The sequence below is a fragment of the Convolutriloba macropyga genome, chromosome 3, assembly GCF_964194025.1.
Source record: "Convolutriloba macropyga chromosome 3, txConMacr16.3, whole genome shotgun sequence".
NCBI lineage: Eukaryota > Metazoa > Xenacoelomorpha > Acoela > Convolutidae > Convolutriloba > Convolutriloba macropyga.
In genome coordinates this window covers 15429586-15444999 of record NC_134470.1, presented here as the reverse complement: position 1 = coordinate 15444999, position 15414 = coordinate 15429586, and the positions used below count along the sequence as shown (strand labels likewise).

Below are 15414 nucleotides of genomic sequence, written 5' to 3'. Positions count from 1 at the left end.
ATAGAAATTTTAAAAAATTCAGAAAAGGTTGCTTCAATTGTACATTTTTGAAAGTTTATCTTGTATAACAATTGAGTTAATTTTTAGGCAAAGTTTTAATTCGGGAAGACTCTTATAGGTAAGAATAGAAAAAGCAGACTATTTTTAGTTTTTAAGGTTTATGACAGCAGATGTTGGTTCTCTGACTCCGTTATATTTAAACTAAAAAAATGGGGATAAAAAGCCGTAATCGGAGGCATTTTTTGATTTTAAAAGTCTGATATTCGAAAAATTTGGCAATATTTTTAACTGAAAGAGTCGGATAAAACCAATCGACAAGCTTCCTCTACCATTAAAAGTAAAAACAATAGCCCTTTGAATAAGATTTTTTATAATTTACCGTAGAAGTAGCAAAAATTTGTTCGAAAGATACGGAAAACCTGATTAAAAACAACGGAACTCCGTCTACTATTCACAAAACTTGAAACCTTGATAACTCCATGTAAAATACAATAATTAGAAAAATCTTTTCAATTCAAATATCTAGGCTAGACGGGTTTTTTAATATTACAAATATCAATTCTCTACGATGAATATATCGATCGTCCAAAATTGACGGAACGAAAAAAAGTTTGAGTGCATAGTTCCTCCCCCGCAAATTGGTCGGAACAATTGCAAACTTGATTTTAATGAGTGTGTCCTAATGCATTGTTTTTTAAACAAAATTTTACAGATTATTTGTATTATTTTGCAAATTACTGAGTTGTTTAGCACAAAATTTTAATAATTTGCATTGATTTGTGATTTTTTTGTAAAAATTTGTTCCTATTTTAGAAAAATTGATATTAGTTTTTTGTTTATAGATGACAAAATATTATAAAATTTGATTTTCAACAAGAAAACAATTTCACGTTTCAAGATTAGTCGAGCAAATATCAGCCGGAAACCAGACAATGATTGTTAACTGTCGAGACCATTGGAGTAGATTTTTGTTGTTTATGCAAATTTCTAAATAAAAATTCCATAGAGTTATATGTTTTTTCTTTACAATTGTAAAATTCAGCAAGAAAATTTTTCAAAAAACATAAATATAAATTATACATGGGTTTAAAAAACCTAAGAACCATAGAAACTATCATATATGGTACCTTACTAACCTTAGAATGGTCCATATAGAGTCCACCATTAGTTAATTGGTAACGGAGCAATAAACTAGCATTTCTTCTATTATCGTTTAATTTCTGCTGTCCTTTTTTGACGATTATAAAGCAAAGTCTTATAAAATTCTTGCCTATGGCGGTTGTCTGACACGATCTTGCTCAAGAGCGTTATCTTTTAGGGCTCTTGCAAGTATCTTACAAGAAAACTAACTTTTTCTGGAGAACATCTATCAGCACATCGATGCATTTATTGACAATACAAACAGGTGAGATAGAAATTTTAAAAAATTCAGAAAAGGTTGCTTCAATTGTACATTTTTGAAAGTTTATCTTGTATAACAATTGAGTTAATTTTTAGGCAAAGTTTTAATTCGGGAAGACTCTTATTGGTAAGAGAAGAAAAAGCAGACTATTTTTAGTTTTTAAGGTTTATGACAGCAGATGTTGGTTCTCTGACTCCGTTATATTTAAACTAAAAAAAGGGGGATAAAAAGCCATAATTGGAGGCATCTTTTGATTTTAAAAGTCTGATATTCGAAAAATTTGGCAATATTTTTAACTGAAAGAGTCGGATAAAACCAATCGACAAGCTTCCTCTACCATTAAAAGTAAAAACAATAGCCCTTTGAATAAGATTTTTTATAATTTACCGTAGAAGTAGCAAAAATTTGTTCGAAAGATACGGAAAACCTGATTAAAAACAACGGAACTCCGTCTACTATTCACAAAACTTGAAACCTTGATAACTCCATGTAAAATACAATAATTAGAAAAATCTTTTCAATTCAAATATCTAGGCTAGACGGGTTTTTTAATATTACAAATATCAATTCTCTACGATGAATATATCGATCGTCCAAAATTGACGGAACGAAAAAAAGTTTGAGTGCATAGTTCCTCCCCCGCAAATTGGTCGGAACAATTGCAAACTTGATTTTAATGAGTGTGTCCTAATGCATTGTTTTTTAAACAAAATTTTACAGATTATTTGTATTATTTTGCAAATTACTGAGTTGTTTAGCACAAAATTTTAATAATTTGCATTGATTTGTGATTTTTTTTGTGAAAGTTTGTTCCTATTTTAGAAAAATTGATATTAGTTTTTTGTTTATAGATGACAAAATATTATAAAATTTGATTTTCAACAAGAAAACAATTTCACGTTTCAAGATTAGTCGAGCAAATATCAGCCGGAAACCAGACAATGATTGTTAACTGTCGAGACCATTGGAGTAGATTTTTGTTGTTTATGCAAATTTCTAAATAAAAATTCCATAGAGTTATATGTTTTTTCTTTACAATTGTAAAATTCAGCAAGAAAATTTTTCAAAAAACATAAATATAAAGTATACATGGGTTTAAAAAACCTAAGAACCATAGAAACTATCATATATGGTACCTTACTAACCTTAGAATGGTCCATATAGAGTCCACCATTAGTTAATTGGTAACGGAGCAATAAACTAGCATTTCTTCTATTATCGTTTAATTTCTGCTGTCCTTTTTTGACGATTATAAAGCAAAGTCTTATAAAATTCTTGCCTATGGCGGTTGTCTGACACGATCTTGCTCAAGAGCGTTATCTTTTAGGGCTCTTGCAAGTATCTTACAAGAAAACTAACTTTTTCTGGAGAACATCTATCAGCACATCGATGCATTTATTGACAATACAAACAGGTGAGATAGAAATTTTAAAAAATTCAGAAAAGGTTGCTTCAATTGTACATTTTTGAAAGTTTATCTTGTATAACAATTGAGTTAATTTTTAGAAAAACAGGCAAAATTTTATTTCGGGAAGACTCCTATAGGTAAGAGAAAAAAAGCAGACTATTTTTAGTTTTTAAGGTTTATGACAGCAGATGTTGGTTCTCTACCTCCGTTATATTTAAACTAAAAAGTGGGATAAAAAGCCGTAATTGGAGGCATTTTTGATTTTAAAAGTCTGATATTCGAAAAATTTGGCAATATTTTTAATTGAAAGAGTCGCATAAAACCAATCGACAAGCCTCCTCTACCCTTAAAAGTAAAATCAATAGCCCTTTAGGCAACATTTAATACAATGCGCCGCAGAAGTGGCGAAAAATACGGAAAACTTGATTAAAAACAACGGAATTCCGTCTACTATTCACAAAACTGGCAACCTCGATAATTCCATGTAAAATACGATGATTAGAAGGATCTTTTAATTCAATTATGTAGGCTGGACGGGCTTTCTAATGATACAAATCTGAATTCTCTACGACGAATATATCGATCGGCCAAAATTGACGGAACAAAAAAAACCTTTTGAGTGCATAGTTCCTCCCCTCGCAAATTGGTCGGAACAATTCTTGATTTTAAGTAGGTGTCTCCTAATGCATTGTTTTTTAAACAAAATTTTACAGATTGTTTGTATTATTTAGCAAATTATTACGTTATTTGGCACAAAATTTCACGTTGCAAGACTAGTCAAGTTAGTAAAAATCAGCCAGAAATGAGACAATGATTGATAACTGTCGAGACCAATGGAGTAGATTTTCGTTGTATATGCAAAATTCTAATTAAAAATTCAGTAGAATTATATGCTTTTTTCTTTGTAATTTTAAATTTCTGCGAGAAAGTTTTTCAGAAATTTATATATTCAAAGTATACACGGGTTGAACAAACTTAGGTACCATAGAAAAGATCATATATGGTACCCTGTTAACCATAGAATGGTCCACATATAGTCCACCACTAGTTGAATTGGTGACGGTGCGATGAATTAGCAATTCATCTAATAATCGTTAACGTTCTGTTGTCCAACTCTGACGGTTATAAGGCAAGATTCTGCAAAATTCTTGATTATGGCGTTTGTCTGACAAGATCTTGCTCAAGACGGCTATCTTTTAAGGCTCTTGCGAGAGTCTTACAAGATAAATATCTTTTTCCGGAGAACATCTATCAGCACATCGATGCTTTTATTGACAATATTAGCAGGTGAGATAAAGACAAAAAAGTATTCAGAATAGGTTGCTTCAATTGTGCAATTTTGAAAGTTTATCTTCTAATAAATCCGCTGTTAAATTTTAATACGGCGCCCTAGAAATCTTAATACGGCAGTGCACGGCGCCGTAGTTAACTCGAAAAGAAGTTCCTGCCTACGGCTTTACCAGGTTTTCCAAGGTATGTCGATCCGGGCTAAAACAAATTTAAAAAATAGTTTAATTCACGTTTTGAAAAGCTTAAAATGAAAAAAAGCTTATATGCTATGCTCTTTTAAAATGCTTGTGCTATTCTAAGCAACAATTTAAATAAAACTATATTGGTTGACAGACATTATATTGGTGCAATTTGTTTATTTTTTGTACGGGGACTGGAAGAGCCCGTATTACGGGATTGCTCAATTCACACTTCAGTTGATTTTAGAATGAACGTGCGTGATCAAAGTTTAGCACTGGCGGTCATATGATACCATATAGAGCAGCTGGGTTAATATATAGTTTAATTAACCATAATCTTGCCTTAACAACACCTAATTATAATGATAGTATCAGAGAGTTAAGAGTACTAACTCAACAATTTGAATTCATCCCTTGCGGCTTTGTAGTGCGTGAAAACAAAATCATCTGGTATTGGTTATAAGTTTTTTATAATCTGATAGATAATATCAAAACTTTTGTGCATTTAGTTATAAATAGTTATAAATTGTAATCAGTTTTCATCACGTTCTGCCTGAAGAATACGTATTATGTGTGAGGTTGTATTGGTTCTGTTGAGTAAATTTTTGGTTTAATCTCAGCAGTTGTGCTTAATGCGTTTTCAGATGGTTTGTAAAATAAAAATTGGCTCTACTTTTTCGAACAAAGCTATAACCGAAGCATATAAGAGATCTAACAAGAAGTTTAAACTGGTTTTGTATCTAGTTTGAATACAAAATCATTATGCTTTTATATCAATTAAGCAAAAGCAGCTACTTGTTCGCTCTTTTAAAACAATATCGCGAATTGTAACAGGTCAAACATTAATATGATTTGACGATTAATGCACTTACGCTAGCTTTAATATTGAAAATGCAAAATTTTGTGTCCAGATGCATCCAAACAATAAACAATCATAGAAATCTTAACGCTATTGAACACAAAAGCGGAAGCACAAATGATCAAACGACCCTGGGAACTGACAACCAGGAGCTTTCTAACGTCATAGGGGTCCTGCCTCCAAGACTCCCGAATGTCCAAAGGAAGGACCCGAGGCCTGGAAGCGCCTCCAGGAACCCAGAAATGCCCGGACAGGTTGTCGAAATCGACGGAATGGTCAGCTCACTGCCAACGTTATCCGGTTCTCATTCGTTTCCGCCAAACTTGACCAGAAGGCAAATGCAGCAAATCATCAACGCCAGGTGTAGTTCGGATCAAAATATCAATTCGGGTCCAAAATCGGAGCAAGGAATTGTTCAAAGTGAAGAAGATATATTGCGCTATTCGGCTGCGTCTTCGTCTACTCGTGGGGGAAGTATGTCTGGTAGATGGGTGGGGCTGGATTGTCCTGAAGAAAATCTCCACACAAGTCAAAATGGTTTTCTCGGGGGATCCACGTCATCTCCTGTGAGTGCGGTTAAAACAAAGGCAAGCGGTGCTGTTCACGACATGGTAAGTTTTCATTCAAGACCATTAAGAAAATTTATATTTTCAGGTTGGCGGTTATGAACAATTTTCTTCATTAAATTGGATCCATTAAATTTGATCCATAGACTGCTAATCTCAGTGGGAATCTTAATTTAAGGCCCTGGAGCGCAATAGCACTTTTTTTTTAGCAGGCAACGTGTTAAATATCACTCGAGTTTTGTAATTGAGGGTCATGAAAAACAAGAGAGGGGAGAATGAAGGGGCGAAACGATGGATGATAACACCTGATGTGTGGAGAAATAGTTCAATTAGAATTGTTAAAGGACTTTGAACTGATTTCAAGTTCAATTTTAAAATAAAAGATGAAAAATTTAGCTCCATTTGGATGACAAATTGACCTAAATAAATAGAATTCTACGTATGTAGAATCTCAAATACATTATTCAAGCAATCTACTGAATTTACAGATTTTGCAGAAAAAAATAAGTAAATCCAATTGGAACCTGTGGTCTTGCTCATTTTGTTGCAATTGTACAATTGCACACAAAAATCTTGGAAATGGTTTAGGTCTTGTGGGCCTTTTCTCAGCAAACTTTCGTCAAATTTTGTGGTAAATAATGCTGCACTCATTACTTTTTCATGTTTGAACCATTTTACAAATTGTATCAAACAGTTTGTATCAACCAAACTTGGTTTCAATCTGCCATGTTTAACTTTTCTCAAGATTTTTGATTAAAAAAATTAAAGCATTAATTCAATATCTTCCCTGAAAATTATGTCTTGCTTTTACTGTAACATAATGAAAAGACTGAAATATATATTCCAAATTCATTCAGCTATTTTTTTCTTAAGGAGCGTAACCTATACGTTTTTACCAAAAACACACAATACAATAGCACTCAATGATATTTCCTCCATCGATTGTGGAAAATTTAACAGCCATCTCTTTAAGACACTATGGCGTAGAAGAGTAATGAATTGTTTTGCTCCTGTTTACGGTTCTCGTTCGTCTCAATAAGAGTGGACAAATAAGGGTAAACCAAAAAAATCGGTTTAACGACACAAAACCGTTCAAAAAATTTTTGGCAAAGCAATATTTGTAACAAAAATCTAAAGAATATCCGATAAAGAAAACAAAAATGAAAGCATAATGAACAAATGGAAAAAAACCCAAACCGTCAGAACTCCATTCTGAAGCGATAAGTTCTATTGATTTTTAAATGCCATTTCTCAAATCGGGCGTCTTTCTTACGGTGATTCCTAACGTGTACAGACTTTACAAAAATATACATTTTTTTCTGGTTAGATTGGTCAAATTATTGGTGTTTTTTGAGCTAAACGTTTCCGAAGTTCTCATGAGTAGCACTGTATCATTTTTTCTAAAAAAAATACAGGCTTTCAGAGTTTATATGTCCAAATGCCGAAGAATTACTTGGGACTTTGCTGTAATTTAATTTCTCCGAGAAAAGAAGATATAAACACAGATATAAACCTCAAAAAAAGAATGCCTTCTCTTCGTTCCACAAAAATGTACCAGAAAATCATCAGAAAAACTTGTTTATGACAACTTTAATTGACAGTTGTTCATGATATCTTAGCAGGTGAAATATTTTCAAAAAAGTTTACCTTCTATATGGTAAACGTCCAAGCTATAATAGGCTACCCTGAACTCTTATTGAAATCATTTAACTGTTCTGTAAATATTTGGACGTTTCAAAACTTCTACTGTTTATGAAGAGTTTTTTAGATAAGAAACGAATTTGACATGCAAGAAAAAATATTTTCTAGAACAATAGAATACGAAACTGCCTTTGAACATTCTTTGAACATAATGCTGTTTGAGTTAATTTAGTATGTGTCTTTTTTTTAGTAAAATGTCCATTTTCTACATTTCACAGTCCAGTTTTTGATAAAAATTAGCTTACCAAGCTCTGAAAAGAAGATGTGAACTAATTTATATTTGAAACAATTCAAGATTTATGATCAACTAGTCAAAATATATAGCAAACTATTCTCTTTGTTCCAAAGTAAGTAATTATTCTCTATGCTTCATTTTCGTTTGATTTCTTCTTTTAAAAAACCTGGTTTTTAATTTTCACAGATAGTCTGAAGAAAAGCCGTTCAATAAACTTGTACTACAGATTCAAAAACTTTTAAAACTCGAATCTTCCTATGAGATATTTCCATCTAAGTGGTTTATAATCATTTTTGTTGTCTCTTTTTTGTTTTCAAATGTTTGACTTATGACCAGAAAGTACTGTTCTCTCTCACAAATTGAGTGTCTTTTCGTGAAAATCTGATCCTCCAAAGTATTATTTGTCGAGGAGATAATACCATAGACTGGAGAACTTTGAAACTCAAAACTTCCTAAAAGATGCTTTACCTTTGTGGAGATAATATTGGACACAATTGTTGCTATCTTGTTTCCAAACGCTATGTTTATGCTCAGAACGTTATGATTATCACTCATATCTTGAAAGTTTAAGTTGGCAATATTTTTACTGAGAAACAATGAAATCGAATTTTTTACAGTTTTTCATGAGATATCAGTTTTGATACTGTTTCCAAATAAAGACAATTTTTGAAATGATTACGGTTCAATTTTTCATTTGTTTTTTTTTCAACAATTTTATCTCTCTGCAAAGCGATATAGATTCGTTATTTGTTTTGTTGACATTCTGAGTTTCAATTGTCTTGGAAATTATAACAATAGATGTACTAAGACAAATCAAAGAGAGCAAGTCTGATCGAAGGCTGATAGCAAAAAATTGTCCTGATTTTTCACCGATAATAATATGTTCTCGCTTAAAACGCGCAATACTGTACTTTGCTACTCCTGAACTTTACCAAAAAACTTGGTACAACAAAATACATAAAAGATTATACAAAAACAGATATTTGATATTCTCAAGAAAGTTTCTTCTATCTCGTCTCTAACTTTTTCCGAGATACAAAACTGCAGCTAGCAAAATTATCGTCAAACTGAATCACTTAGTTGATGTTGAAAGATTGGACAGAGTTTAATTGAAAAAAAGTGCTGATCAAAAAACATATTATGTACGCATCGCATCCTGAGGGTTGTCATAATAAAAAAAAGTTTTTAAAATTTTTTCATCGAAGAATTTTCCACTTAAGACAACATGAAAGCAACTCTGTATAAGAGTTTTAAAAGTAATTTTTCTAATCTAAATTAAAATCCTTGCCAAAACCTAAGACATTTTGGACCACTTAAACGCCATCTGTTGAGAATCAAAATTTTTAGAATAACAATTTGTACAGACAGAATTTAAAGAACTTGTAGGAAACCGTAAAATCTCTTTAAAGTTTTAAAATGTTGTTACCTTGAATGTGAAACCTACTGAATCTCTTTTTTGCTAATTGAGCCTTTTCCCGCACCCCACAACCACCAGTCTTAGAGCATGCGACATTGAATAGTAAACCATTATAATTAACGATGTATAAATAAATATAAGCAAGGAGTCTCGTTAATGCGCGTTTGCACATAATGTTCCGACCAGAGCTCATCTACATATTTGACTTAATTGTCAACCAAATGAAGAAATAATCAAAAATAAAAGCCCGAGTTTAAAATAATTGTTACACACCCAAACTTCTAATTGAATTAATAATGCAATGCTTCATTACAGCGCTTACGAGGCCTGCCAATAGAAAGATTAAGAGAAAAAAAAACAAACAACAAAGTGAGCAAACACAAAAATCTCACGTTAAAACTCAATATCTAAATTTAAAAGCATCTAGTAATGTGATACGTATGGATACCTAAATATATATCGAAACCTTTATGTGTACTAAACTATTTACCCTCTATGTCTATGATTATATCATGTGTTTTATAACTAAAAGTTATGACTTCTATTTATTCACCTATATTAATATTCCCATTAGTCTACTAAATTATTTCATATTTTGTTCATGCTAGTTTATTATTAGTAATCATAATTTCATTTAGTCAATCTGAATTCAAGTTACTCTGCAAACGCTCTTCATAGTCCTAAGTTAAACTTAGCAGCGGATCCGCACCGCGTTTCCAATAATCAGAATTCGTAATACACAATTAGTTGTGTATTCGCCCTGCAATTGCTAACACATTCTTGAGACAAAGTATTCGCAACGCGAATCCTAAACTATTCAATAAGAATGAGTATAACATGGCGCAGTCAGCTACAAAGGACAGCGGCAAATCCCCACTTGGAATTCAACCCTTTTGGGAAAAGGCGACACTAGAACCCCCAATTCGCTGGGAGTTTTGGAGAATACAATTGAAACTCGCAATTCTCGCCCGAGAGGGAAATGAAGTGGACCTTCTCTTGGTGGACCCTCCAAAACCAGCATATGAGGACACAGTTGACAACCCGACGGCACAATCAGAGTGAGATCGACGTACCCGCAATGAGCAGGCAAAAACAGCGTGGAAAAATCAATGTCAACGTGTCATTACAGTCGGCATACTCTGCGGTGACAAACCGTGGAAGTTATGTGATCGAAAAGCATCTTCTTTGATGTACTTGAGCTTAGGCATGGAAGGGCGGCGCGTATTCAACTCAAAGAATTCAACCATCAACCTCGAAACAATCTCAACGAAGGATCTTTGGGATGTTCTAAATACAACTTTCATTCGGATCCATAATATAACCTTCGATAGATACCTCTTCCTCACACGAAAACAGCAAAAGGGAGAACCTATTGAGAAGTTCTATGGACATCTCAAAGAACTTTCGGAAAACTGTGATCTAGGAGATAAAGGAGACACTATCATCCGGGACGTCTTTATCGCGAATATGCAAAATGAAGATATTCAAAAGGAGCTTCTTAAAGAAACAGTAGACCCGGAAAAAGCATTGGCAATAGCAATTAATATCGAGATGGGTACGCTCAACCAACTAAAAATGAATGCAAGCAAAACCGAGTCACATTCAACTGTTAACCAAGTACAACGGATGCGCATCGCGAATGCTACCCCTTTCTCCAATATGAATACAACAGCACGGAAAAAGCCTACAACCTGTCATTTCTGTGGATCTAGTTGGACTTCCGACCACCGTAATAAATGTCCCGCTCGGGGAAAATGATGCAATAACTGTGGTATTGAAAACCACTTCGCAAAGGTTTGTCGCAAACCTAAAGATCCCAATTCGTACCCAAAACCTAAGCCGCGGGTCAATAACGTAGAAAAAGATGATCAAAATGAAGATGTCAATCAAATTTCGGCCAATTTTGATCCTGATTTGGAGTCAAACTATTCTTCAGATGAAGATAATTGTGTAGCAGTAATATCTTCAACAGATTCCGCAACTTCGGTGGACGCAACCAATCTTCCTGTAATTTTCGGCAATACATCAACAAATGTTCTGGTGGATTCGGGCAGCGTATGCACAATAATAAATGGATCCTTGGCGAACTCAATCATTTCCCATGACCCAAAATCGAAGTGGATACGCGAAGCGAATCCTAAACAATTGAAAACATTTTCAAATGAGCCTATTCATACGGTGGGCATTCTCCAAACTTCAATTCAAAGCAGCAATTGGTACGCGAATCCAATAGAAATTCAAGTAGTGGCGGATGGACATCGTTCTCTATTGGGTAGAGATTTGTTTCCAGCTCTTGGACTTTCAATACATCAATCAAGTAATCATGTAACAATCAACCAGGTAGATCAAGAATATTGCCCAATCAAAAAACAGATTGCTATTGATTATCCCGACCTAATCTCCAGAATTGGTAAGTCCAAAGTACATACAGTTCGTTCAAAATTCCACAAACATTATACCCCATCACACCAAAAAGGCCGCCGTGTTCCTATAAACTTATTAGACAAAGTATCCGCTGAGCTAAAGAAACTTTCTGAACAAGGACACATTGAAAAATTACAAGAATGTTCGGATAAAAACTTCATTTCTCCCATTGTAATTACGGTCAAAAAGGACAAATCTGTAAAATTAGCTCTTGATTCGAAAATATTAAACAAAGCGATCCACAAAAACAAGTATCAAATGCCGAATATAGATAGTCTTATCGATTCAATTTCACAACATATTAATAATTCAAATCTGGGAGATAATGTCTATTTTTCAACAATCGATCTAAAATATGGCTATGGCCAACTAAAGCTGCATCCGGATAGCGCACGTCATTGTAATTTTAATATCATTTGCGGCAAAGCAACAGGTACGTATCGTTTTAAAACGGGATTTTATGGCCTTACGGATATGCCGGCCGAGTTTCAAAAGGCAATGGATTACACATTGGTTGGGCTGACTAACACATACGGTTTTCTGGATGACATAATTGTAGTTAGCAAAGGCACCCAGGAATCGCACCTTAAATACGTGTACAAATGTCTCCAAAAACTTGAAGCGGATAACCTTAGAATTAATTTAAGCAAATGCCACTTCGCAAAACATCAAATAAATTGGCTTGGCTTCACATTCTCACAAAGTGGTGTTAAACCTATCGAATCTAAAACAGCGGCAATTGCGGAAATCAAAGCTCCAAAAACATTGAAACATTTACGGTCATTCTTAGGTAGCGTTCACCATTTAAGCAAATTTATACCTAACCTTGCCAAAATATGCCACCCTCTTCGGCCCTTATTAAAGAAAAACGAAAAATTTATTTGGAATGAGAATCATCAATTACATTTTGAACACATCAAAACTGTTATTGCAAACGCTACAGAAAATACTCATTTTAACCCAACACTGGAAACGCGCATCAAATGCGATGCATCCCGCCAAGGCTTAGGCGCTGCGCTTGAACAATTAGATTGTGAAGGGTGGAAAACAATAGCTTTTGCATCTCGTTTTCTTAATAGCAATGAAGAACGCTATAGTGTAAATGAACTCGAATTACTTGGGGTGGTTTGGGCCATTGAATATTTTAAATATTATCTATTTGGGAAAACTTTCACAGTTTTAACAGATCACAAAGCACTTCTTTCAGTCTTAAAATCACACCGCTCTAATAAATCCTACAACAGTAGATTAACACGATGGATTGACCGTTTGTTAACATTTGATTTTAACATGGAACATATTCCTGGTACCAGAATGGGCTTAGTTGATTATATTTCGCGACAACCAAATCAAAACGCTAAAAGTGTCAATCAATACGATGAGGAATTCATGGTAGCAACAATTTCCCGTATCCGCGACGCAATTACATCTTTATTTAGTCACGCGAATAAAATTCCTTTCCAAAAGCGGCACATAACCAGTAATTATAAGCAACAAGTACACACGACGCGCGTCCACTCTTGCAAACCTGCTGAAATTAGCACGCATAATTCAAATGCCTCAATTAATCCATTCATTCCTCGAGCACAAGTAAACAATTACAATTCTGAATTCATTTCTAACTTTAATTGCCGTGCAAATCAATTGCTTGAATCTGATGCGACACTCGCATCGCGAATCCAGTCGCAAAATTCTAATTGCCATTTGATAGCTAGCTCCACACAGCAAATACTCCACATCAAAATGTCAGCAAAAGAGGCACCACAAAACAATCCACCTACTTCACCACACACCCCAAGAGTGACATTCCGTACCCAATCTACCCCCATCTCATCTACAGGAGCCGGACCCAGCAACACCCAAGCATCATCATCACCCGAGGAATATGACATCGAGCTCTCCCGGGAAGAGGTATTTGAAAATAACCTCAACCAGCTCTTCACCAAATTTTTCCTTGCGGTCCTCACTAGCAAAGACGCGGTGTTGAAAGAGATCCGCGATTGTGTACTGCAGGATGATGAGGCCCGTTGTAAAGAAGTGAGCACATACATCCACTCCTTTTGGAAGGACTTACATGTGAAATCTGGGTGTCTGTGTGTTGATCAACGCGTGGCCATTCCAAACTCTATTAAGGAGGCGGTGCTCAAATCCATCCACATGACGCACCCGGGTAGTTGGGTAGTGGGGGATGATCTCTCTCTCTCAATATGCATGGTGGCCCTACATGCATAGGGAAATTTTAGCAAAAACATCTGATTGCGTCCCGTGTACAGATATTGGTAAGAATCTGAAACCCATCATACCAAAATCTAAATGGCACCCACACAAAGCTTGTCAAGAACCAAACAAAGAAATACAGATTGATTTTGGGGGTCCGATAATTAATGATAAAGATAAAGACATTTATTTCTTAACATGTATTGACCGTTATTCAAAATATCCAACAGTAAGAATATTCGACAATGATAATGTGGTAAATGTAGTAAAATTTCTTCGTGATTATGCATATACTCATGGAATCCCGCGAACAATACGCTTAGACCAAGCAACTTGTCTTGTAGGTAAACAAGTTACAAACTACTGTAACGAAAATAATATCGACATTCTCGACGCTCCGGTCGGTGATCATAGAGCTATTGGATTGGTGGAGCGAATGATCCAAACAATTAAAAGACGTTTATCTTGCATGAAAGCCGAAAATAAAGATACATATTCCACAGCTAAAGCAAACAAACAAATAGTCTCTGATTTACGATTAACTAAACAGAAAACAACAAAGATAACACCTTTTGAAGCTCATTTCGGTCGTCCTGCAAATACTCCTTTAAGGAATATTAGCACACTTCCATCAAGTCAAAATCTAACTTATGAAAAAATTGTTAATCACTATTTAGATGCTGAAACAGTTTCTGCGGAGGACTTGCTGGACGAAAATGGATGGATCAGTGCCAACAGAAGTGACATCGAAATTGAGCAAAAGATGTGTCAGGCCTCTTTAGATGCAGGTCAGCGCTATCGGGAATCCGACAACAAAGAGTCCCGTTTCATTACACATCCGCAGATTACGGACCCTATACCAAGGACAGAACAGTCCTTTAAAGTCAAACTGGCCCGAAAACTACCACAAAAGAAAGGAGCAAAACGACAGTTGGCGGGTCTGTACGAAGTACTAAAGCCTGGATCTTTCGTTACAAAGTCGTCACCAACAACGACGATCATCAACGAGCCTGGCAGAGCCCCAGTAAAGGTTCGAGGTAGTGATCTCGCAAAATTTGGAACCAAAGCTGAAAGATCCACCAATTTGTGGGTATATGCTCAGCGACGCCCTGCTCCCTACGAAAAGACCACAGAATTTAAGATCGCGAAACATAGTAACGATCTTAAGAAACAGAAGATGGGCGAAATAAAAATCAGACACCGCCAACGGGACACTACATCGGTAGTATCATCTGTAAACTCGAATGTATCGCGTGCGCTAACGGTACGCAAACCGACCAAACCGCAGCTCAAAAGACGCCATAATGTTCTCACAGATGATATGCACGAAGATGTACCAGCTCAAGACCAACCTTTAATTTCGATTGTACCGGCTCCACCTACACCTTCATCACAAGTATCCCCCGCACAGGCACAAGACGACCAAACAAAAGGCCGCAAGCGCAATCGACCCCAATTTTATGGCTTCACAGATGCAGACATTTCCCCAACAAGTTCCCTGGCTTCATCAAATTCCGCTCAACCAAAGAAGCGCAAGAATAAAAAAGATAAGAAAATATCAAAACAAACAGATTTGGTGGTAGCTCTTAATCAAACTGCCGAACAATCAAGAATCCCGTCAGCACCCCGACCCGACTTACAATTGAGGCAAGTTTCACCACCGGACCCCAGAGTTAGATATTTTGAATGTGAGCAAGAACGGGAAATGTCGGTTTG

The 15414-nt window shown here is 35.2% G+C and overlaps 1 protein-coding gene across 2 annotated transcripts in view; it reads left to right on the top strand.

The window, feature by feature from the left end:
- The first annotated feature begins 4956 nt into the window (after positions 1-4956).
- LOC142335987 (uncharacterized) overlaps positions 4957-15414 on the top strand; it is a 99314-nt gene continuing 88856 nt past the window's right edge. For both annotated transcript variants that reach the window (XM_075384423.1, XM_075384421.1), the window contains exon 1: positions 4957-5749. In XM_075384423.1, coding sequence (XP_075240538.1) covers positions 5171-5749 — 579 coding nt within the window. In that variant the 5' untranslated portion in view covers positions 4957-5170. The remainder of the gene's footprint in view (positions 5750-15414) is intronic.